Here is a 14,646-nt window from a genome sequence, read left to right as displayed (position 1 = left end):
TTTCGTGTTAATTAATCATCTTCGTAAGTCGGTATATGGTTAAATGACTCATTAGGGGGCGAATGAAGGCTCTCTCGCCCGCCTCTACTGCCTATAGAAAGAATATCCCACTTGCAAGTTCGGTGTATCCTACCCGCCGACCGAAGCAGGATCAGTTTACAGCACAGAGGCAGGCTAACGTAAACGCTAGAGATTGTTGCAAACGGTGTATAATGGCAGAGCCGGGCTAAGAAGCAGCGAAAACCCTTGACGGAAGACGCAAAGAAAAGGAAAAGAGCTTCAGACCGAGCGAGGGGGAGTTTCGTAGAGAAAAAGCATCAGGCTTGCCTGGTGTCCCTTGACACCATGCTTTGAAACCATGTGAAATCTCTATACAAGGCTGATGTTCTATTCTGGAGAAAAAAACACCAACAGAACAGTCTGACATTGATTTATACAAGCAGTTTCAAAAGTGGATTATCAAGGTAAAATCAGCATTTTTTCATTACAACGCTGCTCCCAAAAACAGCACACCACAAATCACAGGGTTCAGTCATCCATCTTAGAAATCAAACGTGGGCAATGTGGAAAATACCATTTAAACAATAAGCTCCCAACAAAAGAGGGGGGATAAGACCTTTTTTTTTTTATACCAAAGACACAACAGCATAATATAACTGAAAAGGACTTGGCATTTGTCAAGCTTGAATAGCTGGAAAACTGGCATCAATTTTGTTGGCTGGTGTTTGTGAAACATTTTTGTGAAACAATTTGGTAAAAAAAAGACATCAAAATCATGAGAAGCTTAAAAAATATGATATCTTTATTAGATCTATACAAAATAAAGAGTGCTGAAAAACCTTATGAGGATGTGCAAAATTCCTCTCCCTCAGTCATACTTCATCCATAGTGGATCCATCACAACATAAAGAATATGTTTATCTCCTAGCCACAAAAGTACTGCATAAAACAATCCACTCAATATATAATCTCAATAGTCAATCCGTGATTCAGTATCTTATTAATAGTCTTTCCCTCATGTAATATGACTTCAAACACAGTAATCCCCTCAAGTGCCAGATGGTAGGGATGAGGAACTCAGTGTAACATTTGATATTTATACAAGCTGATGTCATAAATACCTGAATGTGAACATGGCCTACAGTGTAACATGCTGATTCCAGCTGAGCACGGGTGAGGTCCATGTTACTGTGCTGTCTCCGAGAGTGGAGGAGCAACTCTGTGCTGAGTGGGTTTTTGCTGTGCTTGTCTTGGGTGAAACGTTTCCACGCCCGCTGTGGCGAGGTCACAGTGGACGCACCTGGATGACGTTAACCTCCGTGGTGCTGTCGCACTTGGACTGGACGTCAAGCGGCTGTGCGTCGTTACTGGTGATGATGAAGACGATGGAGGACGAGCTGAAGGTCACCCTCTTTTTGGGCCGGTTCGGGCGGCTGTGGGAGATGACGATGGGGCGAATGGGCCGCTCTTCGCTGGCCAGGGGGCGCTCCTTGATGCTGTGCTGGAGCCGGACCAGGCGAGAGCAAAGCAGCTGACACAAGCACCGGCGAAACTGTAGGAGGAAAAAACAAAGGCCAAAAGTAGAAAATCGTCTGAGAATATGAAATTGAATAAATAAACAATGCAGTACAGAGACAAATAATTTGATAATTGGCCCAGTGTCACCACTTTTAAAGCCAAATTAAATTGCCTTTTTCATTTCAATTAAAAAGGTAGAGTAATGCACAACAAATTCCTCTTTGCGAATCTTTCTGTGGTGGTGATACTGATTTCAGAGTAGATATTAAACATCACTAATACTTCAAGTGAAATGTCACACTTTAATACACTGAGTATCAATTTAATTTACTCTGAAAAACAGAAAAATGCCAATTCTGCCAGCCCACGGAACATTTAATAAATGAGTCATATATTATATTATATTATATTATATTATACATTGTAACCAATTTATAACTAAATATATTATAACTTTGTGCCAATATTGTGGAGCACCCACTTGATTTTCATGGTCTGTTTTCTAGTCTGATGTACCTTTCTACTCATGAAGATGTATATGACTGGGTTGTACGCTGTGCTCGACTTGGCGAAGAAGGACGGGATGATAGCGAGGGTTGGTGAGACCACGCTCTTCCTGCCAAAGGCCTCCATCATGGACACCACAGCGTACGGTGTCCAGCACACCAGGAAGCAGGAGATCATGAGCAGGAACATGACGGCCACCTTTTTCTCGTAGCGCAGGATCTTGATGATCTGCACTGTCTGCAGGTCCTGAATGGAGCGCAGCTGTAAAAACCACAACAGAGTTTTTAAACCACTGAACATGAACATGTTATATATAACATGATATACTTTATGATTATGAATGTTACAGTCAGTGTTACTACATCAGTAGGGCTCGACATTTTTTTTACGGTTTTGGACTCCCTGGTATTTGGACTTGGACTTTTTCTTGGTCTCGGACATTGGGTCTCGCCAAATATTCTAGTTGATCTTGACCTAGTCCAGCGGGCTTAAAAATATATAATTTTATTCTAAATGATCACTTTCAAAAACAAAGTCATTTATTAAATAAGCATGCTCAGAAAAATACATTTTAATTTATTCAAAATCCATCTATAATGGATGGAAATTTACATTGGCTACTTATTAACCAATCAAATGCCTACCAAAACTTTTTAAGGGGAACACGTTTATACATCCAAGTTCAGGAAAACACATGAGAGCAGGAGGCAGAATCACATGCACGACTAGATATGTGGTGTATCTGCTCAAATGCCCATGCGATGTATATTATGTTGGAAAAAACAAAAAAATTATGCAAGCACAACATCAGTAGCGAGACACTTTAACAGCCATACTGTAATCATAGCACTGTACATGGGAATTAAAGTGGTGAAAATCCCACGCAGGGATGGTGGTGGCGATATGGATAAAACTATTGCTACAAAGAGAGGCATATTGGATACACTGTTTGGGGACTCCATTCCTAATGGCATGAATGAAGAACTCATTTTGAACTGTTTCTTGTAAAAGTGCAAGTAGCGCTGTGATGTTTGGAATGTTGTTTGTTGTTGTTTTTCTGTAAAGTGTATATTATGATGATTTGTGCTATACACAATAATGAACGGTAGTTTGCTTGAATTGTAATTGGGGCTCCCCCTGTTGGGGAACACTTGCTGAAGGGTTGAATAGGTACTACTTTAGGCACGCCTATTGGGTGAATTCCCATTTCACGCTGAAGAAGGGTGTCTTGCCCGAAACATCAGTGGGGCAACTAAAAGGTTTAAAACAAACTGCAAGCCTCAAACTGCAAACTGCAAACTGCAAACTTCACTTAAGTGAAAAATCCTATAGCATTCTAAAGTGAAAAAACAGTATGACCTAATAGCGTAAAGCAAAGAAGCTATACTTATATTTAATTAACTAATAAACTATAACTTATATTTCTAACATCACAGATTTTTTTTATTTTAATCATGACCGTTAAACATATAAAACATTTGAAGTGATCTGTGACAGGGAAAGAATATCATTATCACATTGATTCAGGAGTACTCCCTGAAAATGGGTCAGGCCAAGATCACAAGTTTTGTCCATGACAATTATGGTCTGTCAAACCAGAAATATCTGCCAAAGTCCACAATGCTGCGACTGCAGTGTGTTAACGGCCAGCACATTTCAGAGAACCAGAACAACAGAGGATGAGTGGTGTGGTGTGTTGTGCTGGTGGCTGGTTTGGTTGGGGGTGATAATGGAGTCTAAAACGCTGCTTATAGCCAACATGACTCAATCCGCCGTCCTTTGATCAGAACACACAACAGCCTCTAAAGCACTCTTTGGGCTAAAGGGAAATCCACTGAGGTCATTTTATATAACCTCACAAAACTCACATGATGGACACACACATAGTTCCTACAACATGCCAAACATAGGCAAGTAGTACCCTTGTGGGTATACTGCACACAAAGAAATACCTTCTCTATTTATATCTCAACGGCCTTACCCCAGGCTCTCATTTTGGGCTGGAGAATCACACCTGACACAACTAATCAGTCAATAACTAAATTAACTGTGTCCCTGCAAGGCAGAGGCCAAAAACACTAGCTGGTTGGTAAAGAATTAGTCACTGAAAGCAAACTGTTATTTAAGATGCATAACTACAGACATATATGGACATAGATATATGAACAAGTATGACATTAGGAGTTAATGAAGATTTAGAATAAGGCCATGTTGCAATCATGTTTGCTACATTATGATGAAATACCCCAATGTGAAAATGCCTCAATCAGGATTGCAGTGTCCATTAAAAATCTCCCACTTTGAAACAACAATAGTAATCACCATATCATTGTTCACTTTCGTTCAGAGATCCAGTGCTCAGTGATGTTATACCATCATGTGACTCATTTATCCAGCCCAACCTTTTATTCATTCTACCATCCATTCATCTCCATGCTTCCATGAGTTCATCCCTTCAGTCAGTTTGCCCTTCACTCGTTTAATCTATTACTCTCTCCTTCTCATTTTAGATTAAGCTCAACGAGACATCCACTCATACGCCAACAAGTCCGTAGCTTAAACAATGTCTATATTCAGTTACACTGAACACTTCAAATAATCTGCAAAGAAAACCACTCAGCCAAGTCCTGACTCACCAGGCCATGTCCCATTTCCTGCTCTCGCCTCTGGAAATACGCTGTGTTTTGGCAGCTCGGGCACACAGTTTGTGTGCACACAATAAGAGAGCCAGCCTCTTGGTCGCTGCGATTACCAGCCGGCGTCGGCTGGATGGAAGTGGACAGATGATGACTCAGGGCGGTCAGCTGCAGGCCTGAATGCAGTTCTTTCGGGATTCGGGGAAGTCGGTGGCAGACCCCACCGCACGCGGCTGTTGCCGCTGAGTGGATGTAACGGCGGCTTACTTCCTGAACGTCGTAAATACTTTATGAAGCTTAGGCTGGCTTAGTGCGGCCACCGTATGAGACATCTGGGATGGCAAGTCAGCTCACGTGCAAATATACACACTACAAACACACACACACACAATTACACATACACACTCACACTCACACACACACCCACACACATTCATATACACACTTTGTCTCTCTCTCACACACACACACAGACAGACACACAGGCATACGTGCACATAAACCTCTCTCCCCACTTGTGTGCCACTAACTATAGCCCACTGTTGAGTGAACCCTGGATAGCCTCCAGCTGCCTTGTCTTGGCTCCAGCGGGGCCCCTCCAAGCGCTGCTGCATAGCCGATAAGATCAGTGCCACACAGCTGTAAAGCTCCATGGAAAGTACAGGCTGTTGGTGGATGCTGGGCTTAATTTACTCCCACCACCACCACAACACAACACATTCGCAGAAGCACTACAAGGCCTCTCGATAAAAACCTGTCAATGTGCTGCTGATGCCGTCTCCCTCACTTGTCTTGACCCAGTTACAAGTACGGACATGAATACGTGAGTGAATACGGACAGCGACAGCGAGGAAGAATGGACGTTTAAGTGAGAGGAATGTTTCCTGGAGGTGTGTGAAAAATAAGATTGATCATAAAGAGATGCAGGGACCGAGAGCTGATAGACGGGATTTAGTCAAATAACACTGTCGGCATACTGCGCACAAAAACACAGTTTTCCTTTCCACATCTCCTGGGGAAACAGGAGTTAACCTACTTTATCTCACTCTCAGCACATGTGAATACTGTAGCGTCGGTGTGTTCCAGACTGTAAGTGCTAGCTTCCCATAATGCTATGCGGGTGGGGTTCGGGGAAACTGTGCCGGTTAAATGTGTTTTACCTTTTGTTTTAGGATTACGAGTGTGTTACGGTGTTCTGTGTATAACCCTCCTTATATTTGCCTTTTGTGTAACCCTCGTGTCGGTAGCTACCCTGTCAGTGTATTGTGTGAGTGTTAGTGACTAACCTTGTGTGTGCCTTGTGATGGTGTGGCTATGTTTCTGACAATAAAGCTTCAATCTTGATCCTGGTGTCTTGGGTGATTACAATACCTTAAGTATGATATTTCTGCTTTTGAATACCCATAATATAGAATTGTCAAAATGAAAATTATGGGAGGTCAATGGCATATCACGTCGGGGCAATACTTTGGTTGGCCAGACCAGAAGAGGGCTCAAAAGTTAATGCCTTACTTGTAAGGGACTACCCAAGGTGCTGGTTGCTACTAACGCTTCTTAAAGTACCTTCTGTAAGTAAAGTAAGATTTCTACAACTCATGTGTATTCAGTTTGACAACCAAAAAATCCTTACCATGCGTACGGTGTACAAGATGTTGCCATAACAGTACGCCATGATTCCCACCGGTACAAAGAAGCACCCGAGCAGGAACAGGAGGATGAAGGAGGCGTCGTTTGGGTCCTTGGAAGCCCAGTCCAGGGAGCAGCCGAGCTGGTGGATCTCCAGAGTGTAGCGGTTCCATCCCAGCAGCGGCGCCCCAGTCCAGGCGATGGAGTACAGCCAGATGTGCGTGATGGCCCGCCAGGCCCAGGGGAAGTCAACGACCTTGGCGTGCACCACCCGAATGTAGCGCTCGTATGCCAGCGCCGCGAGAGTCATGATGGACACAATCCCTAGAGAACATACACACAGGGGAGAGAGCAGGTCAGTGCAGTTCAGCAGAGCAGTGAACCTTAAACATAACAGTCAGAATGTGCCTATAAATACTAGTTAGCTCTAATGATTCTCTGAAAACAAGTGATTTACTGAGCATAACAAAGACGATATTGTTGTTGTACAATATTAGGAATATATTATTACAAAGACATCACAGTTAGCAATGAAGAAGTACATATTTAGTTAGTTTATACTTTTAATTATGCATTTTCAAAAGTGAAAACTCAGGTCTAGGTTACTTTGGAGATTTTAACCTTTTACACCAACATATGTATGTGCAGCTTGGAATTGTACGTTGCGTATGGGTAGTTTGACATGTGTTATGCATCCTTCCCATTATGGGGTCAGCCCTATGTTCCCACATTTCTAAGGTTAGGGTTACGGTTAGGGTTGGGGTTAGGGTTAGGGCTATGGTTAGGCCTGAGGTGTGGGTGGGTAGGTTAGGGTTAGGGTTAGGGAACAAAGGGCTGTGGGAACATAGGGCTGTGGCAACATAGGCATGCTCCCCACATTATCAGTCCTGCACACTTGTATTCACACATATATTCTGCAAAGCCCTCACACTCCCGACTCCCTCCTCAACTTCCCAGTATCTGATCTCATCAGTGTGGCCTCAAGCCCCCAACTCAGCTGTGCTGTCACTAAATCAATCACTGAACTGGAACCCACAATAATTACTCAATCCAAACTTTGTCTACCACCAAGCATCTGTGACCTTATCCGCCTGAGCATCTTGGGACTCGATATGCAGAGCCGAGTGGTAGCCTATTGACAACATGAACCAATTACCCAAGAACATTTGACAGGAGTGCATGGAAATGAGCGGGAAAGAGCGCTCGGTACATATGGTAGCCTTCTTCAGAATATGAAGACGCTCAGGAAATGTGTTAAACACAGACTTATTTCCATGTTTCCTATCTGATTTCTAATGAATGACTACCTACAAAATGCCAATAGGGTCAGCAGTTTAAACTGATTATTTTTGCGTACAGTATGTGATACATTTCATACTACAACATTTTGATTGTACCTCTCTAGAATGGAAAATGCAGCCCTCCAAATTGTATCAAAAGCGTGCAGTGAGAGTGTGTTCAGTACATGCACCTCCAAACATTAGACAGATGGCATTAATATGCTAACAGACAGACTGTATCACTGACCCCCTTCTGCTTTCTATGTCAGTTGCCACACTCGGTCAGGTGCATACAATGCAGAGGCAACAAAAAGCATCATTACGGCATATCCCGTATTTGGCTATTCATAGGGTAGGAGGTAGCCTAATTGACAGCGTGCCCTAGCTTCACCGACGTGAGGGTATATGGCACATGCTGAAGCATTCATCTTCAGGTGAGATAAGCTGCATCGCCCAGGTGTGTGTGTGTTTGTGTGTGTGTATGTGTGTGTAAGCGAGAGCGCACATACATACTTAGCATGATAATGAATACACCTTGACATTCAAAGCTGATTTAAAGAATCAGACATTTAAAACCGCTTATCCGTCAACACACGTCCGTGCAGGTCATATGCTACAGCATTGCTGTAAATAAACACACTGAACATTTTATCTCAACACACAATGAACATCGCAACAACAAACCAATATGGCTCTGAAAGTCTAGGCTGTAAAGGTCATAGGGGAGAAAGTAAGTGTGCTGTTCCATTAGTGTTATTAATAATTCGGGAACAATCGGACATGCCACTTGATATGTTCAAAATGGTTACAATTTGCAATGGCCTAGTAAGATTTAATTGCATTTTCAATCTGAGAAGTTATGTAGCCAAAGTAGTCATATCCGGGCGCGATGCATGCATGTTCTCAGCAAAGGTTACACGTCTCTCTCGGACGAAATGCAGTATAATACAGTTCGCAACTCGACAAATCTGAGATCACAGTAGACCAGAAGGATAATTTATGGAGCCTCTTTAGTCAATGACATCCAACACTAATTCTAATGCATGCTGGAATTCTATAGAGATCCAGTCCGGTAGATCCAGTTACGCACCAGTTTGCAAGTGAGCAGCACTTAATTAAACGTCTTAATACTCAAAGGTATGTGCAAGCCACCCTCTTTCCTTTAGTTAATCCAATGAACCTGCTACCTGACATTATTTCATCAATATTTTTTCACCCGCGAAGCAGTGCAGCAGAAACGTACATGTATTATATGTTCGACATTGATATTAATAAAAACATCTATTATATGTTCGACATTGATATTAAAAATATTAAAAAGCGTTCAAATGTATAACATTTATAAACTGGCTGGGCGTCAAACACTCCAGCCGAGCCCGACGCATTTAAAAGGGTAGGCTAACTGATAACACACGCGTGTGGTATGGTTCAAGTTGCATGAACTTTCAACACATCGTACTTCTAGATAAATATTTTCTCAAAGAAAAGACATGTGAGACTTTCTGCAAATCAGGAGACTTCGTGGCATAATTACAGAACATCCTACTTAGGAGCTAGTTGGAAAATGTGACAGGCGTAAAATTATAGAAAACAACGAACCGAATAGACTGTTGCTGAAACCGTCCCAAACACACGTCGCTGAATTCCATACCCATCTTCGTTTGATGCACGAAATAAATGTAAAGTTAATCCCAATGACGCACATCAGCAGGTCACTTATACTGATGTTGACCAGTAACAAATTCGTGGGTGTCCGGAGTCTCTTGAATTTGTAGTAAAGGACAAGAACAAGAACATTGTTGCAAAAGCCCAGTGCGCAAATAGTCCCAATGGTAAATGCGAGAAGTTTGTAAGTACCAACTGCGAAAAGATAATTTTCCGTGTTCGTCAAAGTCCTGGTTTGGTTGGCAGGATTCATTGCGTGAAGAAGTTAGCTTCCAACATTGCGCAATGCAAGAAAACCAAAAGCACTGGCATCGTGATCTACAGTATGTCGTTTCCAAATTCTGCCGCTGGTGTAATCCGATTAGTACATTAGTGGAGGAGTAGAAATCAGAGCAATTTTAGGTAGCTGAGAGATTTTAGTTCAGTGTGCCACTGACATTTAATTCTCATGCCGTTGTCATGCGTCACGTGGAGAGCATGAGCGTCTCCATACAGGAGTGAGGAAAAGTGGAGTACACCCATGGTCATGTGATTTCCTAAGCTTGCAGATGTTTGCTATAACACTACATCTCTGTATATATGTGTGTGTGTGTGGGTGTGTTTACTTTTAAGTAAAGTAAAGATTGATGAGACAGGTAGAGAGATGGGAATGGGATCAGGAAATGACATGGGGTTGGAATCCAACATGGGCCCCTGAGAGTGGATGCCACAGTTGGCACTACATCTCACTCATGGACATTCTTATTAAGTGCATCTTGTGGCACTGATTAAATTGCTCTATTGCACACACACACACACACAGAGAAAGAAGGTACATCTAGAAAAGAATATAGACTAGCCTTCAGTAGACTGTCTGAAAAAGCACAGGGCATTTTGGAGACAGTGATGAATGGCACTAATTCCTACAGGCACTTTTAGCACCTGAAGGTGAACTGTAGCTTCACATCATAATGAAAAGTAATTACAGACAAACTGGACTTTGTTTATTTCATTCAATTCTCAGAGGAAGATGTATTGCACATTTCATACTGTAAATAATCCATCTGGCACTCACCCACCTGGACAGTCCCAATACATATATTAGAATGCTGTTCATTGACTTCAATTCAGCATTCAACACTGTGATCCCCAAACACTGTGATCCCCCCTCCAAGCTGATCTCCAAGTTCAGCCAGCTTGGCATCAGCAACTTACTCTTGATGGTAATTTTGATACCATAGATTTAATAGAGACCCAGTCAGACCAATAGTATGAAAAATCAGGAACAGAGTTTATTTACAATGATGAGCATCAAGGGAGAGACAGCATGACTTCACCTAAAGATCCATCAGCTGCTCTAACTAGACAAGGAAATAGTTCGGGTTTAAGTATCCTTCCAGGCTGACGGGAGATGGCGTTGGTCATCCCATCTCACGTGGACTACATTGAATCAGACTCTGATTAGTGGCAACCTGGCAATCCGGAGCAGATAGCTACTGACGCAGCTATGCAGAACAGTGAAACACTGCAAAGTCATAATATTCCCGCTTATCTCTAAATACAGTCACACAGAGATATACACAGGGACAGTACAGATATCATACAGTCATTACATAGAATCATACTTTTAGTATCAAAGTGACCCACTAATGAGAAATGCAGAACATTAAACCACATATTGGAATATTGGACATAATGCAGAATGTTAAACCACATATTGGAATATTGGACATAATGCAGAATGTTAAACCACATATTGGAATATTGGACATCATGTTCTATTCCACTTTCTCTCACTCTGCAGCTGGATTATGGACTTCCTTACTAACAGAACCCAGACTGTTAAATTAGGACGTCTCTCCTCCTCCACCATCACCCTGAACACTGGCGTGCCGCAGGGCTGTGTGTCGAGCCCTTTGCCCTACTCCTCTTCACCCACGACTGCGCCCCTGCTTATGGCTCCAATGCTATAATCAAGTTCACAGATCAAAGTCAAAGTCAAAGTCAGCTTTATTGTCAATTTCTTCACATGTTCCAGACATACAAAGAGATCGAAATTACGTTTCTTCACTATCCCACGGTGAAGACAAGACATATTTTGCCAATTTAGGTCCACAGACAAACATAACATTCAAGTAAACAAAAAAGTAAGTAAATAAGTAAATAAGAGGGCACATATAATAATGAAAAAATAAGAGCAGCAAAATTTGGTTGAAATTGTGCATAGACAGTCAATAAAATACTAGTGCAAAGTCAGGCCAATAAAAGGCTTGGGTAGTTCTGTTTGACCTAAGTAAGAAAGAAAGTGGCATAGTGGTGCAAGTTATGTAAGAGCAGCAGAAGTGTTGTGTTTTCAAGACAACAACACCAAGTTGTAAAGTGTACAAGTGTGCAAGTGGAGTAGTGCAGGCGGCCATTTTGGGTCCAATGTCCAGGATGTTATGTAGCTGAGGGTGGAGGGGGGGAGAGGAGGGAGAGAGTTCAGCATCCTTACAGCTTGGTGTATGAAGCTGTTGGTGAGTCTGGTAGTCTTGGGGAGCCGGAGGCTTCTGTACCTCTTCCCAGAGGGCAGTAGATCAAACAGATTGTGAGCGGGGTGACTTGCATCACTCACAATTTGGTCGCCTTGCGGGTGAGGTGGGTGGTGTAAATGTCCTTCAGGGAGGGGAGTGAAGCACCATTAATCCTTCCAGCTGTGTTCACTATGCGCTGCAGGGCTTTCCTGTTGTATTCAGTGCAGCTTCCGCCCCACACGGCGATACAGCTGGAGAGGATGCTCTCAATGGTGCCTCGGTAGAATGTGGTCATGATGGCTGGTGGAGCACTTGCTCGCCTGAGTTTCCGCAGGAAGTACAGGCGGCGCTGAGCTCTCTTCGCCAGTGATGCAGTGTTGGTGGTCCAGGAGAGGTCTTCACTGATGACACCACAGTGGTGTAAGTGATCAGAGAAGAGGATGAAACAGCATATAGAGATGAGGTTCAGCACCTAGCCCTGTGGTGCAAAGACAATAATCTGGCACTCAATACCCAGAAGACCAATGAGATCATTGTGGATTTCAGAAGAGCCAAGAGCAGGGCACACATCCCCCCTCCACAAAAGCGGTGCTGAGGTGGAACATGTCTAGCTTTAAGTTCCTTGGGGTCCACATCACTAAAAATCTTTCTTGGTCTCTCAACTCCTCCAGTCTGGTGAAGAAGGCATATCAGCGCCTTCACTTTCTACGAACCCTGAAGAAAGCACACCTATGTCCTAGGATCCTAACAGACTTCTACCGTTGAGAGCATACTTACTAACTGCATCTCCGTATGGTACGGCAACTGCAACTGCAACGCTGCTGATCGCAAGGCACTACAAAGAGTAGTGAAATCTGCTCAAAGGACTATTGGCTCCCAACTCCCCTCCATCCACGACACATATCATAAACGCTGTACAAACAAAGCCAAATCTATTGTCAAGGATGCCACCCACCCAAACCATGGTATTTTCAGTCTACTCCTATCTGGCAGGCGATACAGGAGCCTGCGCTCCCACACCAGCAGGCTCAGGTACAGCTTCTTTCCAGAGGCTGTAGCACTGCTGAACAAAACTTCACCTCGTGTCTAGCATTCGCACTTTAGCTGTTACTAGTTTACCTGTTTACTTTTTACTACTACACTGTTTACCTGTTTACATTGACTGCACTACTTACTTGTTTACATTACTCCTACACTGTTTCACCTATGACTTTGCACTGCTAACACCCCATACTACACATTATATTTATATATATATAGATATATTTATTTCATATTCCATAGCCTGCCCATAAACTGAGCAATATACTGTACATATATATTACATGTATGTATATATTAGTTATATAGAATGTCTATTTTGGGGCAGCCGTGGCCCACTGGTTAGCACTCTGGACTTGTAACCGGAGGGTTGCCGGTTCGAGCCCCGACCAGTGGGCCACGGCTGAAGTGCCCTTGAGCAAGGCACCTAACCCCTCACTGCTCCCCGAGCGCTGCTGTTAAAGCAGGCAGCTCACTGCGCCGGGATTAGTGTGTGCTTCACCTCACTGTGTGCTGTGTGTGTTTCACTAATTCACGGATTGGGATAAATGCAGAGACCAAATTTCCCTCACGGGATCAAAAGAATATTTATACTTACTATTTATACTCAACATATATACTCTATTTATCTCTGTAGACATGTCAACTGGAACAACTATACACACAGCCATACTCTACCTGCACTTGGTACTTAATGCAAAGGCACTTCTGGTTGGATGTCAACTGCATTTCATTGGCTCTGTACCTGTACTCTGCTAAATGACAATAAAGTTGAATCTAATCTAATCGTGTTTGGACTGTATGAAAACTTTCTTGACTGGTTGATTCTGATATTGCTTGATGATATCTTTTATTTGGTTTGGCATCTTTCTACATTGACTTAATTGTTTTGATACTGTATGTGGCACAAGTGATCATTCTGTTAAGTGTCATTTCCCCTCGAAAGTAATATTGTTCAAGAAAGTCATAAACAATGTGTTAAGGTAAATGACAAAGAAGTACTGTATATTTAAACTGCATAGCATACTCATTAAACAAGTGGTATAAACATTGCATGCACTGTAAAAAGCAGAGTAACACAGAGCAAAGCCTGTGCTTTGCACCAATCATCTCAGCTCCAGCCTTGTGAATAGGCTACACTGCAACAATTCACGTGGCAAGAGACGGCGAGCGCTATTATTCACTTCACAAGGGGTTTTAGCGAGGTGTGCCAGCTTTGGCACTGCACGCCAAAGATAATGCCCCCCTGAAGGAATCCGCTGACAACACCGGCAAGTGTTTCTGACAGCAGCTAGTTCAAATTAAAGCTAATACAATCCCAGAGCCGTTTCAGGCAGGGAGATTTATGAAAAGTACTCTCTTAGACTGAAAAAAGAAACACATTTTCTAACGAAAATGATAGAAGTTAGACAGTTGGGCAGATTTAGGGTTTCAATTTAAGGTTGCATTTTTCCAAGCAGAGTAGTACACAAAAACAACAAGGGAGTAAACACATAAACAGCTGGTCATTCTTCCGTCTCCTCATTATTTGTGTTTTTAGAGACGAGGCCTTTGAATCCTCCTCCTCTGGCTGATGTGTCCCACTGGAGTCACTTATCAAACAAAGGGTGCAGTCCTGCTGTACAGTAGGGTGGCCTGGACCGAACTCCTGGAAGTAGGTCAGACTTTCATCCAGTGTTTTCTCTCCCCTGTGCCCATCCTTCTCTAGCTCCCTCCCTCCATCCCCATCTCTCTGTCTCTCTCCCTCCCTCCCTCCCTCTCTCTTTCTTACCCTCTCTCTCTCTCTCTAACTGAGGGAAGAAGAAGAGAGGCATGGCACACATACAGAGCCTCACATCATGGAGAACTGAATGGATAGCTCTTCTCTCTCTTCCTCTCTCT

The 14,646-nt window shown here is 42.9% G+C and overlaps 1 protein-coding gene across 1 annotated transcript; it reads right to left on the bottom strand.

Moving 5' to 3' along the window:
• Positions 1-780: 780 nt before the first annotated feature.
• opn3 (opsin 3) lies at positions 781-9,752 on the bottom strand. Its single transcript, XM_048268942.1, has 4 exons — positions 9,167-9,752; positions 6,292-6,611; positions 2,035-2,286; positions 781-1,552 (listed from the first exon to the last, which is right to left on the bottom strand). The coding sequence occupies exons 1-4, from the start codon at positions 9,483-9,485 to the stop codon at positions 1,286-1,288; spliced, it is 1,158 nt and encodes a 385-aa protein (XP_048124899.1). The 5' UTR covers positions 9,486-9,752; the 3' UTR covers positions 781-1,285.
• Positions 9,753-14,646: the final 4,894 nt, after the last annotated feature.

Source organism: Alosa alosa, chromosome 18 (assembly GCF_017589495.1).
Source record: "Alosa alosa isolate M-15738 ecotype Scorff River chromosome 18, AALO_Geno_1.1, whole genome shotgun sequence".
NCBI classification, from domain to species: Eukaryota; Metazoa; Chordata; class Actinopteri; order Clupeiformes; family Clupeidae; genus Alosa; species Alosa alosa.
Note: the sequence above shows the minus strand (reverse complement) of the source record. Positions and strands in the feature narration are given on the sequence as shown.

What these genes read in the sequence shown, in the direction of transcription:
- opn3 (XM_048268942.1), bottom strand. Translation starts at nt 9,485, where the DNA reads ATGAATCCTGCCAACCAAACCAGGACTTTGACGAACACGGAAAATTAT. An exon ending in TTTCAGCAACAGTCTATTCG is followed by an intron (nt 6,612 to 9,166) that starts GTTCGTTGTTTT and finishes TATGTTCTCTAG; the next exon opens with GGATTGTGTCCATCATGACT. An exon ending in ACATCTTCATGAGTAGAAAG is followed by an intron (nt 1,553 to 2,034) that starts GTACATCAGACT and finishes TTCCTCCTACAG; the next exon opens with TTTCGCCGGTGCTTGTGTCA.